The following is a 23,729-nucleotide window of genomic DNA, read 5'->3' as shown; positions in this document are numbered from 1 at the left end:
GGTTCACTTTTTCCATTCCCTTTCATGCCCAGCCTTTCTGAGGCAGCAATAGGAAACATAACCATAAGAGGATTATGTATATAGTATAAAATAGTACATAATATATACACTTAGGTATGTGTGCACCATCTATGTCATTTGTATAGGTATATGTTGCCTGTATTTTCTCATAGTTGGGAGTCTGGGGCAAGAAGTAACAGAATTCTTGGCTGGAGCAGGGGAATGTCATGGTTTCATCTTTGTCAATATTTTTGTGACTCGGATAAAAGCTCAGCATGTTGCAATCTGATTTAAACAAAGCCAGTATGAACTCTGACAACCATTCTGGGAAAAGCAGATTTTGTATGTGTGAGTGCTAATGATTAGTTACTTTTCAAGGCTTTATTTCATTTCAGAAATTAAACCAAAGCTTCCAGAAAAATACTCTACCCATGGACCTCGGATTATGAGTGTTCACCGTGTGTATATTCAGACGAGACAAGAGAAGCGCATTAATTTTACCATAGGAAGCCGTGCTTACTTACTTCCAAAAACCTCTGTTGTAATTAAGTGCCCCGTACGAAGATTCCAGAAGTCACTTATACGGTGGGAGAAAGATGAGCAACACTTACAAAACTCTAAAAGACTTGGCATCACTAAGTCAGGGTCACTGAAAATACATAGTCTTGAAGCCACTGATATTGGTGTGTACCGGTGTATTGCAGGCTCAGCGCATGAAACGTTTGTACTCAAACTGATTGGAAATGACAACAGATTGATAGAACCACCAAATCTTAGAAAACATGCCAGTGAGATGATTAACGCAGATCATAATGAGGCCAACAGCTTTGGGGCCAAATGGCATAAAATGAGTAAAATGTGGCAAATGTGGAGTAAGAAAAACGAGCTTTATTTGGGCGAGAGGCAAATAAATGATCAACCATTTCTGAGAAATCTCGAAGCCTTTGGGAGTAATTCAGCAGGAATATTTAGCTCTCGTGAATTCAAGAACAAACGTCTGGAGGCAGCAGTTCTCCAGGGTGCCTACAGCATGGACACGGTGCAGTTTGAAGAACTAATAAGGAACATGAGTCAGCTCATTGAAACTGGAGAAGTCAGTGATGACTTGGCATCCCAGGTCATTTATCAGTTAATCGCTGAGTTATCTAGGCCTCCACCATCAACCACTGAAAAATGGAAGGGAGCCCAGGATGAGAAATTGGCCTCAAAATTCACAGGCAAATCACCAAACGAAGCTGATCGTTTCAGCACAAAAACTGTGGATAAGTTAATGTCTGACCAGAAGGTTCCAGTTATTATGAGGCAAAAGGAAATTCCTGGAGTTTCCTTTAACAAAACAGTGACTGTACGAATTGGAAATACAGTTTTTCTGACCAAGAATACTCAATCTGTCAATCTACTGTGTGAAACAGCTGGTATTAGTGAAGTGAAGTATACTTGGACAAAAGATGGCGAGACATTAAAATCCTCTGAGAAGTAAGTGAATATCTTTTTTTTTTTTCCCAATCACTGAATGAATTATGATATTACTATAAACTGTTAAGATACATCCTGCTGTTTAATGATAAAACATAATCTGTTGTAAAAATGAGATAAGACTCAGCAAATACTTTTACTCCATTTCTGACAAATTTGAATCTCACCTGGTAATATGAACTCCATGTGAGAGCCTCTTTGAGTTGTAGGTAGTTTGAGTAATGAAAAAGATGATTCTGAAACGATAAAGACATTTTTGGATACTTCTCAACATAGTTAACTGGTTAACTACACAGCCAAGAAAAATATACTTCTGCAGGGCTATCAATTAAAGCAAGGACACCAAACGAAGCCATTATAAAAAGCATAAATGTTTTTGGAACCACGTAACTCCCAGCAGTTATGTTTACCTTGCGAACCATGCATAATTTCCCACTAATTTGTTGTAGGCGATACTTTCTTTTTTCCATGTTATGTTGTTCTATTTATTTGTGAACACCCGTTTGATTCCTAATGTCTACTTTCATAAATTACCTTTATTTTAGCTGGTGTTTTTTCTCTTGAGGATATATAGGCAAGCAATTTTTTTTCTTGTTTTTTCAGAGTGCATGTATGTGTGTTTATACATGCGTGTGTATATGTATGTATACATATATGTATGTATTGCAGCAGAAAAAGGCCGTGAAGAGAGAAGCAGGTTGTATATCTGTTAGGTTTGTGAAAGAGGGTTGTCTTCCAGATGTGAATGAGAGGACTTGTTTGGTTGAGGTGCAAGTACTTTTTTAAGATGTTTTTGTCCATCTCTTCCTTTTGTAAGTGTACTCTGTGGGAGAATGCCAAATCTGCTGGCCTTCTGGATGAGTACATGGCATAACTCATATAACATATTGCTGAGATAGGTAACAAGAGGGAGAGTTATGAAACATCAAGGCTGCAGTTTTCAGTCTCTTCTCAGACTGCGAAGCCATCTTTCATATCTTACCCCTGAGATGGCAGGTAGAATATCCAAGGAACCTGGTGGAAGATTTCAATGATGATAATACTAAAACTAACAAAGAAACTGCACTAATTTGGAAGTTGGATTAGACCATACGTTTGTGAACTCTATGATTCTGCTGAAAACAGTTTGCTCTGGAGAAATGGATTTCTTGCCAAGCCTAATACTTTTAATTGTGCTGTTGTTCCTGTGAGTTTTTGGTTAGCAGCAATAAAACTTGCTGTCCTCCAAAGAGCTGTAATTACACTGCGGCTTTGCAGAGGAAGGATATCTGAAGATCCTTCCATGCGTGTATACTTTAACACTTCTTTTGTCACCAAAGAGCAGGCAGAACTGTTTCTACATGCACTGATCCAAAACAATAAACTACTAGTGAGGAATTTTGCTGCTGTAACTCTAACTCTTGCAAGAAGATCCAGCTGTGTTTGTCCCAGGGCAGTGACATTTGTCTTTTCTTGAAAACTCTGCAGAGTTATCCTGGACACCATTGGAAAAGTGCAGATTCTCAGTCCTACTGAAAATGAACTTGGTTCATATGGATGTCTGGTTGTTAATGACTTTGGTTTTGATATGGAAACATCTTTACTGCTGCGTGCAGGTAGGATTGTAGCATCCTTAGAATTGGGCATGCATTCATTTTATGTATAAACATCTATCCCATATCCAACTTGAAATAGTTTCTTTTGCAATCAGTCCATGAAATCCTGCCTGATTTAACAGGCAACAGTGAGACAGCCTTGTTGCTCTAAAACCAGAGCAGACCACAACAGAGTCTCTGTTTATACCACCTTTATTTTGTGGCTGGTTCTTTGCAAACAGAGTTCTGTGTCAAACATGAATCTATACTTATGTCAAATAATGCTTTTAAACTGATTCATTCTTTCCCTTCTAAGAGGTCCCTGTCATCTTGTTCTCCATGTCAAATGTAACGAATCTGGAAGCCAGCAATCTCTCTGCAGTTGTTGGAGGTACAATTGTAGCAAAAGTTGGAGCAAATATCACAGTTGAATGTCCTGTGAAAGGTAAGCAAGAACTCCTCTGAAGTTCTTTGTAATGTTCAAATAAGAAAAATTTGAAGGAAGCTACCAGCAAAGGCAGCAAATCATTGTTCAGAAGTTGTTTACTATTACACGTCACCCAACAGTCCTGTCATTGTAGTTTACATGTATGTGTTATGTGTTCAAACTGGCTTTCCTTTGAAAGTGCTTTTCTTTCCATCACGATGTCTGAGGCTCCGCTACAGAGCTTAAAGCCCACCAAAGTGAACAACTATATTGCTGCATTAGCAGGCATAGCCAGCTGACTCTCTCATCAGAGACTTTCCCTTATCCCTGCTTGAGCTGCACATGTGTCTAGACCATTGTTAAAACTGAGAATGAAATCTCCAGCCGTAGTTTAATAGAACTTTAAACCTGACAGTGAGGTAAACTTACCTCTTAGAGCCATCAGTCTGCAGCTGCAGTAAGGAAACAAAAAGTGCCGAGTCGTGAGAGTTTATTGTCTAGCACAACATCTGTCGAGTAGCATTGCTGTTACTCAGGAGCTATGTGCAATAAGCAGTTCAATGCTTTATTTTGTTTTCTAGGCCTTTCTATAGGAAAGGTGGATTCTTTAAGTCCCACCAGTGCTACGTTTTAAGTTCAGTTTGTACAATTTAACTTAGAGTAGCAGTATTCTGTCAGATATTTAATAAGTGAAGGTCTGCCTCTTGTGCCTTATTGAACATACATGAAACTGCTGATAACAGTGAACATTACAGTTGAATACAAATAGGCCTCAGAGAAGTCAGTGTGCCTTTCACACTGGAGGACTGTGTATCAGAAAGTGTTGATACTGTACCAGGGTACTGATAGAAGTATATATGCAAATAGTTCTGCATACTATAGTGGCGCCAGCCTAATGTACATTAGGACATGTGACTCCACTGTTGTACCGAGGCGAGTTTTTGATGAAGTAAGATTTTCCAACTACAGTTTGGCAACTCGGTGTATAACTGACCTATATCTCAAATTCAGCAGAGAGTTAGTGTCACACAGTTTATATTAATATTGTTAGGATGGGTAAGCAGTTAGCAATTTAAATATAAATTAATATTTTCACTTGGGACTATAGATTTCCAAATGCTTTAGTATTGTGTATATTACTGAGCCAAACTTTAGCTATGGTAAGACACTATAGTTGACTTTAAAGTGATTTATCTAATTGCTTTATTTCCTGTCATTGCCAAGGAAGTAAGTATTACTGCTTGTGAATAAAACAGAAATAGCCTGTCTTAAAATTTCACTTAACCTAGTGGCAGAAAAACTTATGAAATGATGTAAGAAGAGATATTTCTGATCTCCCCTTCTTAGTGAAAAGTAATATACTACTGACTTTAGTAGATTGAACTTAATAATACTCAGCTAATATTTGTCTAATTGGGTGGGACCCAAAAATTTGTCCATCTGCAGTGTACTGTAACAAAAACTTTGATGTAAGGGCCAATTAAATATCATGTGAATTATCAGACAAATGAGCATTTGAATAAGAAGAGGCACACTAATATGTCTATGCACCCTGAAAGATCTGTTGTCTGCAAGAGTTCCTTCCTCATCAGATGTAGTTTTACAGTAGTGAGCTCCTCCTTGAAGTAACAGCCCACAGTACATCTTCATAATGAATATCTAATCTAAAAACAATGGCTCGAATGATGGCTGTCTAACAGCTGAGGGTCTCTAAGGGCAGACTGTAACTAAAAAGTGATTGCAACAGAGAGCCCATAGAGTGTCGGGCAGACCTTAACCCCAGCTCTGGGGTGCCTGTTGCTCACTGTCCATTCTCTTGAGCACTCAGGAAGAAGGATATGTTTTCTTTGTGGTAACAACTTATTTGTCCATTGTAAAGAAAATATTTCTAAGTAGCCACATGTGTCTTCACATACAACTTCATGTTCTGCTCCAAACTTGTTTGTATTCATCAGCAGAGATTCACCCATGCAGATTTCTCAGTAATGTCGGGTGGATACATCAGAACTGTTGGTCTCTTTCTAGCCCACAACATAGCTGAGCAAAAGAAAACTGTATTATGAATGAGGTATCCTGTGTTCATGAAGAATACTAGTGCCATGCCACTGGCAGAATTCTTAAATTACCTTTACATTTCTTGGCTGCAGTGTCTACTAAGGGTTTTTGGGTTGTTTTCTGTTTGTTTCCTGTAGGCTAAATAGCCTAGAACCCTTTATGGTTCTTCAAACCATAGTTTTCTCTGTGAACAAATCCATGTGCTGAGTTCTACATCTTGTGTGTAGTTGCAAAAAATCTATTTAAGTTCTTCTTTATGAAAGATATAAAAACGATATACATATGCAAAACAGGTAAGTAAATTGTTCAGTTATGAAAGAGCATTGTGCTGTAGAATGGAATTCCAGCTGAAGGTAGACCTACCCAACTATGTGACAAAGGGCTGTGAAAGACAGAGAGGAGCTAAAGTTGTAGGGAAAGATTAACTTCTGTGCTTCCTGTACTGGCTGTCTAACAGCTGTACAAAATGCTCCTTAAATCCAAAAGGGAACTAGGTATGTTCCACTTCAGGGGCTCAGGATTCATTAGGCCAGGCTACACAGGACAGCTCTTGTTTGATGCTTTTAATGGAAAGGATGTGAAGTTTAATATTACATACAGTGTTAGTCAGTTGAGTGCAGTTTTCTTCCTTTTCATGTCACTGATTTGGTTCCTTTTGTCCCTTTGAGAGTCTTTCTTGCACAACTGCATTCAGGTAAACATTCAGAAATGCCAAAAATCAGTGTATCCGAAAAACAAAACTAGAAGTAACAAGCAAGAAAATGTAGCTAAATAGCTGATGCTGGTAGAGTCAGCTTCTTTTATCTTCTAAAGGTATAATAAAACATTTTTCCACTAATTATAATAAACTCACTTTTATAGCTCCCAAACGTACATATGCTAGAAGATACTTATAACATTCTGGACAGATTCATATTCCATTCTTACAGCCAAGACCTTTTCAATCAACACACATGTTATAAATATCAATACTGATTGCTCCAAACTGCTCTTGGATAGCATTTATTGTATTTTCAGAAAATATCTTCTTGTGGTTATTACTAAAATAAACTAGAACTGTCAGAATCCACTTATTGCAAAACCCTGAAAGTTTTAAGTTGAAGTAAAATAGAAGAGGAAAAAAAGATTAAAAATAATACATACATATAGATGTGTATATATAAAATACATATATAAAATGTGCGCTGTGTGCCACCTTCTGGTGAAAGGACAGATAGGACGTATACTGATGTGTATGTTTAGGCTCTATACATTGCATTGCATCTCTGAAATATCTTGAGATAGAGGCTTCTAGGTGTCAAAACTCTATATCGATCCAAATTCTATATACCTGTGAATATGCTTTGACTCTCAAAGAACAGCATATTATTTTAAAAAGGAGTGAGAAGTATACAAAGCCTGCTGAATCAAAGTCATCTTTATTCACATAGGTTTCATAAAGATGGGCTGGCTACTTGCTGTCACTGTTGGAACTTGAAACAGATCCAGATAAACCTAGAATCCAATTTTCCATCTGTTCCTTCATTTACCCACTGTATTCCAAATGTAACTTTGATGCAGTTTTTTGTCTTCTATGTTTAACTCCTCAGAAGACATCTCAGCACAGAATAACAGTTTGTTATGTAGCACACTGTATCTTTTCTTTGTGTGTGTGTGTATTTCTAAAAGCTAATTTTCTAAAATCAATTAATAGATTTCAAAGATTTAAAGGGGTTACTATTGCTTTATTTAATGAGGAAAGTATGAGTGTGTTTATAATTTATATAATGATGGGGAAATCTGTTGATTTTGTGCTTCTTTTTATTACGAGTACACCCACATTTGAGCTTTAGTTTGGATCTGGCATAGGCATTGTAGTAAATCTTTCGGTCCTTCCCCCTTAGTTATGCTTTCTTTTGTGTTCTGGAACAGTGTGGGATCCTAATAACTGAATCCTTTCGGATGAAACTGAATTGAACGATGTGCCTGCAGGCTTTACCCTCAAATACTCAAGGACAGTAAGTCCAAGGGCCAGGAGGGACTTGCCCAGTATTCCAAAGCAGTGTGAACATACACTGCTGATGATCTCCACCACTTGCTAATGTAGATAGAAACAATGTAATTCGTGGGGAAAAGTACATGAATTGGCATGGTTTGCACCATTGCTTGTTTTGATGTGTGTTTCTCCCTGTCCTGCACAGCTTCTCTGGGATAGGCTTTTACTTCAGGTTTTCAGGTGGATTTTGTTAGGAAAAGGTAAGATTTCAAAACTCTGTTAGAGTTCCTGGAATGCTGAGCAAGCATGTAGATATTCCCCTGGCACTTCTTACTTTGGTAGTAAGAAACTATCAAGAATTTCCCTAGGCAAAGTTTTATCTATAAAAAAAGGCTTAATAGTATAAGAGGTTATCTCACTAGTTTGTACCTTGTTTTGTGGTCATCAGTACAGGAGAGGAACACGTGGTTACATCTTTATAGTGAGGCGAGATCACAATGTGCCCCAAGGCTTCGCTCCAGGAATTGTGTTCTTTAATAAGAGCTCTGTAAAGAATGGAAATAGTTAGTGAAATGTGTGAAGGAACAAGATTTATAAAGGCTTATCAGGTCTAAAGTTTTCCATGAGGATTTGCACAAGGATCACCCTGATAGTGTTTAATTGCTAAATAAGGTCAGAGAGTGTTCAGAATTATTTTCAGAATCAATGTATGTATAGAAGAAATAATGTTAAATGTGGAGAGAAATTGTGTCTGAATGACTGCCACTCAGAGAGAGGTTTGTGCAGTGCTTATGGTGAGCATTGGCATGCTCCTGGGCAGTGACCATAATGGGAAATCAAAACTAATGGCAGAGAAACAGGCAAATCAGAAAATCGCCAGTTTTTAATGGTTGTGGTGAGTCCTGTTTGCAGTTTTGCTAATTTCACCCCAGCGGTGCCAGAAAATATGGAGAGAGATAATAATAAAGGAGCATGTATGTGGTTTAGTTGCTACTTCTGGTTGATGAAGATAGGAAAATATATTGAGCAAGTGTCATTCAATAAATGTCATCATTTTAGTTCTCTTTGCTCAGCTGCCCATCACTGGACACAATGCTGGCATAGATGGACTTCAGATCTGATTAAAAGTGATCAGTGTGTATGTAATTCTTTAATTCTGATAAAATTATATTGTCCAAATCCCTGAGCGTGTCTGGTTTATGAGCGTAACTGACAGGGTTCTTGGCATTATAGCCATGGCTACCCAGGAAAGTGAAAGTGTAATTACTAACCAGATGCGTGAAAGTGCCGCTGATAGTAGTGCTGACCTGTAGAACTCTAAAGTGCACCAATGAAGGATTTGCAGGGGATTGACTAGAAAATTTTGCTTAGCAGTGATTTCTGAGTTTACACTTGACTCAGACCTTATTTAGTTGCCTTATTTGAAACGTCTGGTTTTGAAAAATCTTAGCATTAAACTTCTGCAGCTGGAAAAAAGATCAAGTTCTCATTGAGCTCACAGCCAGAGAACTAAACAGCACTTGACAGAGCTGCAGCAAGGGTGGGATGAGGAAGGGTCTTGCTTCAGGAACCCCTCCAAGGAGGTCACCAGCTGTAGGTAAGTCTATCAGAACCCTGCCAGATGCTGCTGCCACCCAGGAAGAGGGACTGTTGCATGGCTGGTAGGAAGAAGTAGAGGTAATAGCTTTGACAGATTGCAAAGGAGCAGGGCTGTATCAGAAGGCAGGTGGGAGGATCATACCGAGTGCCAAAGTGTCTCACTCTGTCCATCCATTATTCCCCATGAAGTTGCCAAGAACCATGCAGGTAATTTCAGTAGCAATATGCCTTAGGTTTGTTAGGGTCCATGAGAAATTGATTGCTCAAACATAACTCAGATGAAAATTGCACTTTGCAATTTCTGCAGAAGAAAATAAGGTTTATCAATCGAAGAAGTTGGACGCTAAGTTCCGATCCATCCAGTGTAGGTGTTAGGGGTGCAGACTTAGATGACATTCAGTGTGTATCGCACTGAGACCCAGAATCATTTCCTCTGAAAGATGACGCATGAAGTTATCCTCTAACTGTAGAGAAGCGTAGTTATCCTCTACGCCTTCAGAAAAGTGCAGCAAAGAGTGATTTGTGCCAGCACAGTTCCTCAGTTCTGCCTTGCTCCTGAATGGGAAATACAGAATACTTTATGAGATTCTACATAGCTGGGGGAAAAATATCTGAAGACAAATCCAGTGTTTTAGAGCGACTAGTTAGTAGGCCAAGATTTTTATGGTGTGTAATATTTCATAGGGCTTTCAAGGTTGGAGGAAATTTGTTTTTGAACACTGAATATTTTAAGGGCACCCTATAGTGCAGATTCCTATTTTTTTTTCCTTTTTCAAACACGTGCTTCACAGTCCCATCCGGAGCTGGAGTTTTTTTCCATAACATTTGCTGTCCCAGGGCCACTGATGGTGGAAAATGACTTTTTTTTTTTCATGGAACATTGAGGATTTTAGAGCTGCTCCAATGCTAGTGGAAAATAACCTGTTCTTGGGGTCAGAAAAATAGATTAGACTAATTTTAAAGTTTTATAGCCACTTAGGTCTATAGTAGAAAATGTTTAACATCAGAGGATTTGGATCTTTTACAAGATTAAGATTCTGATTTTTAAGGTTTTTCTATGTCTGAGAAGGTCTCCGTTCAGGAATGCATCTTTTTTTTTCACAGAGGACAATTGTAGCCATGCCTTACTTTCAAGCATGTGTTTAATTGCATTCCCTATTAGGGATGGACTTAATCCTGTGCTTAAGTGCTTTCCTGACTTGGAACCATATCATATGATTGTTCAATTTTGCTGCTGGCTGAAGTCAGCAAAGCGTCTCCCACCCCCAGATCTGACTGGGATCTAAATTGTACTCAGGGATTCTGAATCCTTGGCAGTTTGGGTGAGTCGATACCTTGGGGCTCATCTTCAGCTTACATCTGAGTGGGGTTGGGGTATGAAGGAAACAAAGATGGCTACAGGCCATCTCTTACCTCTTGTTTTTGTACTGGCTGGTGATCAAACTGGGAATTCTTCATCCTGAAAACAATGAGGTTTTTTTGTGTGTAGATAGGGAATGACTTCCTTCCAAGGTTACAAACTGAAAGATAGCATTTTTGTACTGTGTCGTGCCATTTCTGAGAGGGAAAATTGGTGTGTGTCATAGGACTGAAGAGTCTTATCACAAGAGAAATGTGGGCTTTGTGTGCTTTGTCCACTTTCACACAAGAGCTGCTGAATGAGACTTCTCTCAATGTGCATTGCCAAGTGCCGGGAGGGAAGCAGCATCTTGTCTCAGTAGTAGTAAATATGTGGTCATTTATCAAATGGAAAGGCATCAAAAGTCTGCATGATGGAAGCTTTTTCAATGGAAGCGTATGCATGGTGTCTGCATGTGGGGATTGCACTGCTGGCTGTGTTGTGGGAAGGATTTATGCAAAGAACTTTTAAACACAGAAAGGTGAATGTAAAAATAGTGTTGTTTTTTTGGAATCCTCCAGCAGTAGAAGTTTCTCCTGTCAGGAACTCCAGAAGAGATAGTATATGCACGAGTCTTTTTTTTTTTTTTTTTTTTTTCTGGCAGAATTCTGCACAGCATCTCTCTGGATTCAGGCCTCTGAAAACCTGACATAATGTTTGTGCTCTCCAGTTCTGGGTTCACCTGAAAGGCAGAGGTGGAAACCCTTGCTTTCTAACAGACTACCATGTCCTGCCTGTACAGTGTGCAGAGCTGCTCCATCCCTGCTCTCTGTACTCCAGCAGGATAAGTACAACCTACCTGTTACAGGTCCCTGAACTCCTCTCTGAAAGGGGAGGAATAGAAAAATGGAATGGAAAAACGTGAAGGATCCTCAGAAGTGACTGTGAGGAGGCCAGTTCAGAGGGAGACTGTGCACAATTCACATGAAATTGTTAACTGAGATTTAATTTCATTTCTTGGCACTTTGAGATAGAATGGAGGTATTCTGATTGTCCTCACTGCTGTTTTCAGCATAAACTCATTTATAAATGCGCTCTGAAGGTATCAAGATAACATTAGCTCTGCATTATAATGACAACGTATCTTAATGGCACGTAATGCTTAATAGTATTGGTTTCCATGCTGTATTCAACTGTTTTTCTAAATGCACTATTCTGCCACTTCTCCTGTAAGTGACAGCACATCTAAGATTACTTGGTGGATTAACTATGCATTTCAGTTGGACTGCTGTGCAGATCTCTCTCCTCCCTTCTGTTTCTTAGACTTGAAATTTATACTTGTGTATTCACGTTATTCACTTGAGAAACAGTCTGATTTACTTGTGTGTGTGTGTGTGGTACCGCTTGCTTGTTTCCCCTAAAGAGAAATATATGCAGTTTCTCTGAGAAAGGAAGAGGAATCACTTGCTAGTAGCTTAAATTGACTTAAGGGTATGTGACAGTGACCCAATTTTGAATTTAAAATGAGAGGCAAAGCTGTTCTGCAGATTTCTTCTGCAAACTGAACTCCAGTCCAGGTTTTAAGACTCAACATCTCTTTGAATGAGAGAGAGGTAAAGGAGAAGAGACATGGCAATTTTTCCGGCATAAATACAAACCAAGTTTGGAAGACAGAAACATTTTACTTAAGTTAAATCCCAGGAACAGGGTACATTTCTAAATGTAAGCAAAGGGAAGACTATCATGGGATGGTGTTTGGGGCTGAATTTTGGTAGAGGCCGAGGTTAAAAGCCTAAATCCAACCCTCTGCAGGCATTTTTATGTTTTTGTGTTTTGTGGAATTCAGCTTTAAATCTTTTGACTTTGGTTCTTTTCCAGCTGTGCTGCTTCTGGTTATTTTTGGCTTTGATGAGCATGCAGGATTTTGGTGCCAGTGAGGGTAGGCTGGCTGCAAACCTGTGGGCCTCAGCTCAGCATCCTTATGGCACCTCCTCAACCCATCTCTACTGAGAGAGTATATGCCTGAATGGCCGTGGAAAATACAGTGTAAAGGAAAATGTGTCTGAGAATGATACATTTTAGCCAGAAATCTGGAATATAATGGAAAAAAGATCCTTAGAACAAGAATTCTTCCTAATTCCGAAAGGATTTTTTGATGTGGCATAAAGCTTCTTCTGGAAACTTGAAAAACAGCCTGGTTTTTTTGGACCCTTGTGTGCTCTGCAGATCTGTATCTTGTTTTGCACAATTGTATTCAGTAAATCACAATCTCGTGAGCTTGAAAGCACTGAACAGTCAGTAAATTGCCTAGAATTTAAAACTATGATTATGCAGGAGAGTGTTTCTGTCTGCTGTCTTCCTAGACAAAATGGTATGGGGAGCTTTTTCCTTCACTGACATAGCAGGATCCAAAAAATATGTCTGGTTCCTATTACAGTAAAGGAAAATCCTGAGGTGTGCATTGGAAGTGCTAAGCCAGTGATCGAAATGTTGAAGTTGTTCCTAAAGGCTATTCCACATCATGAAGACATCATCTGTAAAGTAATACTGCACAATGATCTGTGAAGAGAGGAGACTGAATTAGCATTCAGTATGGCTGGGACTTCCAAATGTCCCACATTCAGGTCAGCTTCTATAGCAGGACCCATTCTGGTAGCCTTAAGGGAGCACTGATCAATATATTTAGACAAGAAAGCAGAGCTCAGCTAAACGATGGTTTAACCACTCTGACTGTCTTATACCTTGTGCATTTGCTCACTGCTGAGGCTGGTCATCGTGCCACATATTGGACCTACCCACTGAGTTCTCCTGGGCTTTGGAGCTTTGAGAGGGCACTCCTGCTGGGGAAGCTCTACTTGAGTGCAAACAGTGAAGTGCCTGATTTGCCAGTTCTCAAAATATCATTTTAAGGCACATGTTTGTGGAAAAGAAAACAACAGTAGAAGACCTTCCACTGAAGTAATATTGTGCAACTGGAAAAACCACCTAATTAAACATCAGTATCCAAAGTCTGTTCACTGATTAAAATTTGGAATGACAAGTTTTCTTTGAGTATGGAATATCTCAGCACTGAAGCTTAGCAGTAGGGAGGACGATAGATCTTTGGCTTTCTGTAGCATGGTAAATGAGATTGCTTAACAACTGAGCCCCTAATTTAGTTCTTAATAGCTTTTTCTGTTCCATTTCCCTCACACTCCATTGTTCCAAGCTGCATTTATGACATCTGCTTGATGGAGAAGTTTTCAGGGGGCTTTTCTGGGGTCAGAAATGGGTGTTGCATTTTCTGTTTTAATTGATGAATATAAAACTTTTCCTTCGAGAGAAATATTTTATCTCATTTTCTATTTTCGTTTCATCATATTAATTCCTTCCTTCCTGCATTTTGGGATGCAGATAGTTACGTTGATTGTTTCTGACTGAGGTTAGCAGTCTTAAATCCTTTAGTGGAGAGATACATGAGCACATGGCTTTTTTAGGACTGGTAGCAGCTTCTAAAGGTGTTCTGGGAGCTTGCCTTACTGTGCTTAACCCTTATTCTCAATAGGGTGCTGAACTATTAATAGGGCTCAAACAAAAAAGTTTTTGTCTGTGAATGGAAAAACTGCTTGTTTTGCTGCAGTGTCATTAACATTATCTGCGAAATGATGAAGGAAGTGATGATTCTTGTATGTTATAGTAACAGCAATATAGATCATATATTTTATTTTATCCTGAATATTTTAATTATCTACATTTTAAAGGTGTTCCCCAACCAAATGTGACATGGTTTGCGAAGAAAGGCATCCTACAAATTAATTCTTTCTTGCTTTCGAATGGCTCTTTGTTTCTGAGGAATGTTTCCCAAGAAGATGCAGGAACATACTCATGCAGAGCAACTAATGCTCTTGGAAAAGCTGAGGCTACTTCCATTCTGCACTTACATGGTAGGTGCTAAATAAGAATTTCTTACTGATAACACTTAAGATTTTTTTCGTGATAAATTAGTTTGGGGTGGTGTGGGTGATTATTTAGCACTTCCTTATGAACTTGGAATGTCTGACTGGATCTGACTCCCTGGAATCTGTTCACTGTTTTGTGTTTCCTGTAGCACTTCATCTGGGTACAGTTTCATGTGTGACTTCTTCAAAAATTGGTCCATCTTCTTGCTTCCAGGCATTAAGTGTCAGCCCTTAAGCCTGGAAACACATTAGACAAATAAATCCAGTGTCATATTGCATTGTGCCCAGTGCTTTAATAGAGGGAAATGAGGTAGGCTGCAGGAAACTACAGGGAAATGTAGTGAAATGAAAGCAGAGAGGTGATGTTGTTTCCTTTTTAATCATAAAGGCCAATAAAACAAAGGAATAGTGAGGACTAAAAAGAATCTGAATATTAACGGCTAACTCAAATTAGAAAATGTAAAGAAAAAATTGCATTTAAATGACTTGTAAGTAGATAAACAGTACAATACTCTGTAATACAACCGTGCCTTGCAAATAACTCCAATAAGTGGATTATCCAGCTCTGGATATTAACTTTCTCACCATTTTGCAGTACAAAGTACAACCCAGTCATACATGGACAATCCTGCTACAAAGTTCTCTTTCTTAAACACACATATAAGGCAGATTAGGTATGTTTGGATCCGCTGGCCAAGGAAGGCAAACCAAAGACATAATAGTAGTCTCTGTGTGAAGATGAGTGTAGACTGAAGCTGCCGCCTTGGTTTCAGTTTTCCTGGATTAGGTCAAAACTTCACATGTTCCAAAGAGGAATATTATAATGATGTGACTGGGAAGCTCGCTCACAAGAGTCTGAACCTCATTTCCAATGGTGATCAAATGGCATTAGTTCTAATAGATCTTGAGTAGACAAAATAATGCCAAATTCTGCATTTTTTTATTTTTGTGGGTTTTTTTTAACTACACAAAGCTGTGGTGAAATGGGAGGACTTTCTTCTGTCAGGATTTGCAGCTCGCAATGACTGCTGTCCAAAGCAACATCAAGTCAGACTTTTTGACTTTCCTACAGCTGAGCTGTAGAGCAAAATTTGTACAGCCTTTTCTAGTAGAAGTGGCTAAGAATTGACAAGGGAAGTAACTGTTCGCTGGTCAGTGCCAGTATGGTGCTGATCTCAATGTAGTTCTGTGAAGACTTTTGTTTCAGGATTTATGCAGGTCACTCCAAAAGTAATGCCTCCTCTTTATTTCCATGGAAGTTACAACAGATACAAATAGCACAACAGCAATGTCTGATAAGGAGGATTTTCAGCTACAAAACACTTTGCTTCAGCACAGTCACTGCCATTAGCCCTGTGTTTTTATCAGTGATGAACCAGAGCCTCCATACCATGCTTGTTAAAATGTGTACCAGTGGAGTGACCCACTGTTTCCACTGCTGAAACACACCAATACCGCCTCACTGTGCTCACATCCACTGGTTGGTCTCCATAAATGTTCAGCAAGCATCAGTGAATGTCAGTGCATGCTATTTTTTCTTCACTGAGGAATTCAATGACATACCTTTGCTTCAAACGCACTTCTGTATCAGTCTTCATTCTGTCAGACTACTCCTCTGCTACTGCCTGTCACACAACAAAATGGAATACTGATGGGAAGGTTCAATCTCTACTGTCATACCGCCAACATCTGCCTCTGCTCTATGGGCCAACATCATAAAATGGGAGGCATTACTTTTGGAGCAGGCTTTGCACAAGGGCAAGCAGGAGGCTTTACACAGACTTTGTGCACTGAGGATAAATCTTAAATAATCCAATCCAGTCAATGGAAAATAACCCAAAGAAGTTAGAATATAAGAAATGATTGAAAATGTTGTGGAAGGAGAATCATGGATAATTAAATACGCTCATTAGAATGGAAATCTGGACCACGTGACAAGAACTGTGTGTTACTGACAGATTGCCCATATTCTTGGCAGCTCATCTGGCACATGATGAAAAGGACAAGTTGCTGTAGTGATAGGTATATGACTCTGCCTATGTTATGCACTATGCATAATGAGATTTCAAAATATGTCTTTCTTAATTGTAGCATTTTGCCATGATTCCATTGGAAAAAAGAAGAAGAAGAAAAAAAAAAAAAAAGAAAGAAAAAGAGAGAGGAATTGGCCTAAAGCCATTGGAAAAAATATTTTTCTTAAACTTTGTGTGTGTGAATGACTGGCAATTAAAACATAAATAGCATTGCGTTCTGAAACAGTAAATAGATTATACTTCCTGTAAATGCTGTTCTTTAACTGATGTTACAGCTTATAGCTTATTATATTATGGCTTATTGTTGCTAATAAATACATACAGTTCAACAGACTTAAATATGATAGAAGCAGGCAGGGGCATTGTAAGCATTTTGTGCTTTTCCCTGTTTTCACATCTGAGCTATATTTGCTTCACAAACAACTCAATCAGTAGGTTGGTCAATTCAGAGCACTGTTGTTCTTCATAACAAATGTTTTGGATGCTTTTTAAATTTTTTTTAGTATGTTTATGTAAGTCTTCCTAAGAAGAGATCTTGCATGTTGTTTTACAGAACAAAGATTTACAGAGAATAATACTTTACTATCAAAGGGAAGCAGAAAAAAACGTGTCCTAATGGCATCTGGAATCGGTACAAATGTTAGTGTAGTACCTGGAGATCCTTTAAGAATAGGTATGTTGTCTTTTATGCTTTCCCATTTGAATGATCACATTTGTTCATTAAAAAAGAGAAAAAAGAAGGGGCCCATGGTGAAAGTGGGGATGATTCCTAAGAGTCCAGGTTTGGGGGGTTGCATAAAGGTGGATTCTGGAGTACAATCCTAATTCCTTTTAAATGATCGCTCTCCAACTACTCCTCTTCAGTTATATATTAAAGGAATACGTAAGATCTTGCTGCAAGGGAAAATATAAAGAGCTGTGATAGCTGCATGCAAGGTGAAAACCCTCAGGGGATGGTCAGGATGACAGCTTGGACTTCAGTGAATTTATGAATGTCCTTGATTTTATTTAAGCTAGTGAGGTCTTTTGTATAGAATATCACTGTCTTACATAATTATGTCCAAACTTCCCAATGCAGCTGCTGTGTTTAGTAAAAAACGCTAAAATACCATTAATTTTTAGGTTGCCCTGTGCTTCCCAGCTCCAGAAGCACTGTTCACTGGCTCTTCAGAGGTAATCCAATTGAGGAAGTCAAAGCCTTGGAATACCGAATCCTGGCTGGGGGTCGCATCCTGGAGGTGAACACCAACTCGGGTCACTTCGCTGGGCAGTTCCAGTGTTGGACTTCAGCTAGTGCAAAACCAGTGTCAGTTTGGGTAAATGTCAAGAAGGAAGGTTTGTTGAAAATTATATGACAAATTCTTATATATATTTTTTAATACTACTTTCTTTTCACTCTTAATGGACTTCCCTGAACCCTAACCTGCTTTTATAATAAGAAAGTAATACGCTAAAACATGTTTAACTTCACCTGTATGCACAATCCCACCTAAGCCAATAGACAACATCCATTCTCAGAGTTGAATTTGGGCAGGCAGATGTGGGTTTGCTCATTTCTTAGTGCAGCTGCTGATCTCAGAGGATGTTGGCTCAGTAGTTGTCTTGCTGCTTGAAATCAGGTAGGTTTTCTCAACTTTAGCAAATCATATCAATTGCTACCAAACTGAAGCAAATCAGGCTTTGAGGCCATCTTAAGACAATAAGAATAGCTTTGCAATATTTAAGCATCATTACAGTGTGGTTGCCGTCTTATTATAGTCGCCCTTAAACATACCAGTGCAGTGAGGCACCCTGCGTGTTTATCAGTTTAGGTTTTAAGTCTTGTGAGAACATTTTATAATGTCCTCCTATGTGATGTGCTTGTGCACAATTCCACTTTCATTAGGAAATTTCCAAACATGGTGGAACTGAGGATTGCAGATGAATGAGCAGCAGCACAGTAGGCTGTGTCTGCAGACATTTCAAGAAGCATGTAAATATTTAAAGCGCTGTTGAAATTAATAGCATTATAACTACTAGGCTTCAAAATTCAGAGTTAAGAACTTTGATCCTAAGATCCTGGCAGCAAAACACAGAATTCCATTTGACAGGTTAATAAAAAAAGCAAACATCCTCTGTATTCAGGGGATGCAAAACAGATTTAAAAAGAAGTCTGTTGAAATTGAAGGTTCTCATGTATTATTTATCTATTAACTGTATAATTTGGCTTATTGTGGGTGAACAAAGGAATGAAAGAAGATTTAAGATGAGATGTTGTAAATCCCCTCAGGGACAGCCACTGAATCAGTTTTGTGAGTGAGACTGAGTCTGTGTGAATGAGGTGGCAAAGTAATGTTACTGAAGTATAATGATCAAAATGTTTACTTTTGGTAATAAGTCTGAAAATGACATCTAAACATTAATGAAACAAATCGTAAAATATCCTGATAGAACTTATCAAAGAATATGTTCGAACCTTGATACTAATTCAGAACTCATTAGAGTTAGAATTTCTGGGCAGAACTAACTGGGTATTAAACTGTATTGATCTGTATTGTCCAGCTGGGACACTGGGACCAGTGAGGCTGGTCAGTATTCTGGGAGGATTCCTTTTTCCTTTCATGAGCTCTGACTCTGATTGTTGCTTTTGTAAACGTTTCATCGCTGGGATAGCCGTACATTTTTAAGGCTGCAAAATCCCCTCTGGTGGTTTTTGCACAGTAGGCATATTGAGGGTACTTCTGAGTAGTATCTTCCTAGTTAAACAAACAATACAGTCTCTCCATCATAGTTGCAGTCAGTAAATTTAACTGTTTCTACTTTGAAAAAAGGCCCTTTTGTATTATTTTAAGAAACCCAGAAGTAATAAGGAAACACTGAAAAACAATAAGTTAAAGAATTCATTATGTGCTGGAAGGGTGAGCCTGTGGACACAGCTGGTAGCTATCAATTATTTTTGGTTATTACAGAAAAATCTGACTCCTTCTGTGATCGCATAAAAATCTGTCAGCGTTGCACAGTACTTCATCTTTTACCAAGTGTCAGGAAAAAAAAAGGTGGGGGAAGGGGCAAGTGTGGGATTGTGACTAACTATAAAGGTTGTAATTGTTAGAGGTGATTGATTTTCAGTGTAAAATGGTCTTCAAAACCAGTTTCTTTTTCATGTTGCCAGAGGCCTCCGTGGCAAACTAATTATGCGTTAAGTAATTTTCTGTAGTTTAGCACACGATTTTCTTAAACCTTGAAAGTTGTGCAGTGTTTGGAGTAAGGTGAGTTTTCTTTAGAATAAACCTAGCGTAGAGCAGCAGGAAACCTAGCGAGCCTGATTTACAGTTTCCTCTTTTTAATGCTCATTGTATAAAAACGTTATGAAACTTGTGAAAGAAGTTCATCAGTTCCTACCGTGTGCAGACTCTGCCCTTCAGGTGCACATGTGCTGATCCCATTCGCCTTCTAGTGAACTTTGTGCTCATATACAGAGGCTGAACTTCAGGGGAAGTGGGGTAGGACTGCGTTCTACTCTGCCTTCTGGTTCCTTCCCACAAAGCTGAAATATTCACTTTCCTATGGGGACTGTGATGTCTGTCTCACTGCCATATCAATTAATGTAACACAGCTATGTTTAATGCTTCTCTTACACACTACTTTTGGTTGTGTTTCTTATTGATAATTAGATTATAAATGGGAATATGCTGAGTGGAGCACTTGTTCTGCAAGCTGTGGCAATTCAGGAACCCGCTCCAGGAAATTACAGTGCATGAATTCAGAGGAGCAGAAAGTAAATGAATCATTTTGCAGAGATCTGCAAAAGCCAGCAATTATTTACCAGTCATGCAACAGAGATGACTGCCCTGCCAGGTAAACTCTTGCCTACTGTATTTCCATGTGTTCTATCTGTATTAAGATAAGCTCGCAATCTCCTGAAGTTGCTTCTGTGTTTGCATGCTGAGTAGGAAATGTGGGTTTTATTTCATTGTGACCCCTATAGGATGAGAGGTGTGAAAGCAGACCACAGTTGGGGAGTTTGTGATCCAGATGAATAAATTAGGCCATGTACAAGTCCGTGCTGCTGTAACAAGTCTTGCTGCTACCACACTAACATTGTGAAAGCTGCGGGAGTCCTCTGAGATGTGCTTGTTGTGAGGAATCTGTGCCAGTGCCCTGAGAGAAAAATCATTTACAGCAGCCAGGATGCTGATAAGTGGAGCCTGTGTTGACCTCCTGTTCCTTCATGCTGGCAGAGAAGCTCTGAGCTGTATAGTTATCTGCAATGCTTCATTTGTCTCCAGTCCTCCCCCACCCCAACACAGTGTCACACTTGTTGCATGTGCTTCTCTGCCACTTTTCTGGCTGAATCAGCTCATGTACTTAGAGTTCTTGTGGCAGAAAATATTTGTATCACAGGCAAATATACCTCCATAGTGTCTGGTCCAAAAGCCCAAATGTTACCTGTGTATTTAATTGGTTGCACTGAGCATTCCATCTCAGCAAGGTGCTGCTCTGGGTTTTTAGTGAGAAGCACTACATGTATCCTCTAAACAAATGCCTTCAGTTGCTTAAAGGGATTGGCCTTCACTTGTCAGCAATATAAAATCCTTGAGAAGTCATGCACGAGTTTTGGAGCTGTCCTTCACTGGAAAATTTTTGGGAAGAGGTGTTAAGACCTTAAGTGACGCTGTGGGAGTGCATCTTGCCAGTATGTTCTGAGCTCTTCCCTAAGCACAGAAAACATAGCAACAGATAAATATCAGGATAAATTTGTTTATATTCATTACTAGAAGCCAAAAAAACCAGATCATCCTTAATTGCAAGTCTGAAATTTAGCCAGCCCATAACAAGTGAACTTTTTGCCAGTGGAAATATACTAAAATAGTAGGAATAGTTTGAAACACAGAGTCTCAATTGCAGCACTCCCTCTAAAATCCATCCATTCAGAGCAGAGGAGACAGAGTTATGAGGATGCTGCCATGCATTTAATCTGCTTTTCTCCAGCGTAGCTTCCAAGTACAGTGAGGTAAATGTAAAGAGTTTAGGCATGTATTTAACTAGCATTGTAGATGTTTGCCGAATCTGTGCATTGCTGACATGCTTTGCATGCATTTGCAAAAGAACTTGAGCTTTAAAAGGTAAATTGCAGAAGATTAATCTTCTTTGAATCAATATGAAATCTTTGACTGTAAGAAAATAAGTGCTGAAGAAAATAGAATCTTTTTCCGTTTATCACAGTGGAGCTACAAATAGTCTCATTCCATGTTTCTATCCTAGATTTATGAGAAGATGAAGCAGAATAAATTATATTGCCACCTGCTGCTTCCCTGGTAGGGTTCCTGGCTGTGAAGGCAGAATAAATCTTTGCAACTTCTAATCAATGAATAAAACATTTTGGTTGAGCCATTATCTAGCAGGATCTTGATGTAATAAATTTGGATGAGTTATGACATCTAATTCTACTACTGCATTGATAGTAACTAAATCAGTACCAGGCATTTTACAGGTTATAGAATAGCAGGCAGTGCTTCCCTACAAAAGGAATAAATCAGCAGTGACTGTAGGATTTACCCACTATCACCTCCTGGGTAACAGTGAGTGAGCCTATATTGAGATGCACGTATCTTAGAGCTCAGTTAATCAAGTTCCTAGAACCTTGGATGAGGACTGAAAAGGATGATTCTGCCTTTTCTCACATCTAAACTCTAAATATCCACCTAAAAATCACAATGCCAAGCTCTCTTGGTTTTTATTTGCAAACAGGTCACTGCAAACTACCAGCAAGGTTGCAAGGCTTTCATATTTCCTATTAATGCCTTTGTGTTCTTGTAGGTGGGTAACTAGTGGATGGTCTGAGTGCTCTGCAACTTGTAGCAGTGGTTTTCGCTACCGGCAAATAACTTGTCAGCAAGTAAAAGCCAACGGCAGCGTGGTGACAGTGCTGGCAGGTGCTTGTGTACACCAAGATCGCCCCGTGGGAAGGAAGCCCTGTATGGGTTATTCATGTACAGCAGGGACAACGCTGACAAAAGAACAGGTAGGTTGCAGAGTTTGTGTGGAACTTCCTCATATTGTGAAAGACATCAGTGTAATCATTCCATTGTCTGAACATCTGTATTGTTTTGCTGCTGCTACCACATTACCACCTTGACAGTCAAGCTGGAGGCTGGTGGCACTAGCTGTAATTGCCTTCAGAACAGTGACTTAGAAATCCTTGTTTCTTGTTTGTATATTACTTTAATTCAACAAAACCAAAGGAATTGAGAGCAGAGCACGATCTGAAATCCAAGTGTTTGTTTCAGTATGTTTTATGACCTAATCCGATGTTATCAATTCCAATTTTAAGCTATTATATTGTTTTCATTACAGTCTTAGAAAAACACAGTTAATGCAGCTGAACTTATGAAGTCCTCAAAGACAAATGTGTGCTTCAAAAGCAGTTATCCTTATTTAATGTGGAAAACTTTACTTCCTTATGTTCTGTATCTTTTTTTTATGCAGTAACCTTTTTAATATGACTTTTATGATTATCAGTGCAGTATTTACTGTTCAGTAAGCAAAGTAATGAGTGAGAATTACTGTTGCCATATTCCAGACACAGATATTAACAAGGCAAGGTTGTATATCTTTCTGAATGGGTGGGAAGGTCAGTATCTTGGAGAACCATGAACTGAGGACATGGACCGAGGGCTGAAGGCAGTTATCAAGATTTCTGACTGGGTTGTGCAATTGAGTAGCTGCCCAGAAGTGTGATTCTGTTGTAATTAACTTGATGGTTTCTTTTTCATTCTCACCTTCTTTTTTGTCTTCTTTTTCAGTGTTCTGGTTCCTGTGTAGGCCGCCCTGTAGCTTCACAGCATCACTTCTTATGTCGATTTCATAACGGATCTTTGATGCCAAACTCTTCTTGTGATGAAAGAAAGAGGTACGTAATTAGAAGCAGTACAAGTTAAGGTCTGTAGATGATCAAATTAAAGTTACGAGATCATAATCATACATTACACTGTATAAATGTTCTAATTCTTCTCATGAATTGAATACAAGGAAAGGGGACAGTAATCCCTGTTGTGTACACAGGAAAAGTTCAGGAACCCAAGGAGAGAAACTGATTTGATCATTGTCCTCCCCTGTGGAGGCAAAGCTAGAAAGAGAGTGAGAGAACCTTGGCTTCCAAAGAAAGCACAGACTGGAGCAATCTGTCATAACTTAGTTACTACTGCTGAGCTAGTTCCCTTCTGCTATTATTGTTATTCAGTTCTGTGGCTGAAGAGGTTTTATAAGTTTTCCTGGGCTTTATTTTATAGTCCCTGTAAATTTACAACTCAATTTAATTAAAATTTAATTAA

At 38.9% G+C, this 23,729-nt stretch overlaps 1 protein-coding gene across 10 annotated transcripts in view; it reads left to right on the top strand.

The window, feature by feature from the left end:
- Nucleotides 1–23,729, top strand: part of ADAMTSL3 (ADAMTS like 3) — a 186,763-nt gene that overhangs the window by 159,666 nt on the left and 3,368 nt on the right. For all 10 annotated transcript variants that reach the window (XM_015873010.3, XM_085514963.1, XM_085514964.1 and 7 more), the window contains 9 exons: nt 396–1,476; nt 2,944–3,071; nt 3,367–3,495; nt 14,186–14,368; nt 16,970–17,089; nt 17,539–17,751; nt 20,070–20,253; nt 22,216–22,420; nt 23,202–23,308. In XM_015873010.3, coding sequence (XP_015728496.2) covers nt 396–1,476; nt 2,944–3,071; nt 3,367–3,495; nt 14,186–14,368; nt 16,970–17,089; nt 17,539–17,751; nt 20,070–20,253; nt 22,216–22,420; nt 23,202–23,308 — 2,350 coding nt within the window. The remainder of the gene's footprint in view (nt 1–395; nt 1,477–2,943; nt 3,072–3,366; nt 3,496–14,185; nt 14,369–16,969; nt 17,090–17,538; nt 17,752–20,069; nt 20,254–22,215; nt 22,421–23,201; nt 23,309–23,729) is intronic.

Source organism: Coturnix japonica, chromosome 14 (assembly GCF_054131305.1).
Source record: "Coturnix japonica strain WE chromosome 14, WE-NBRP24, whole genome shotgun sequence".
Taxonomy (NCBI): Eukaryota; Metazoa; Chordata; class Aves; order Galliformes; family Phasianidae; genus Coturnix; species Coturnix japonica.
Note: the sequence above shows the minus strand (reverse complement) of the source record. Positions and strands in the feature narration are given on the sequence as shown.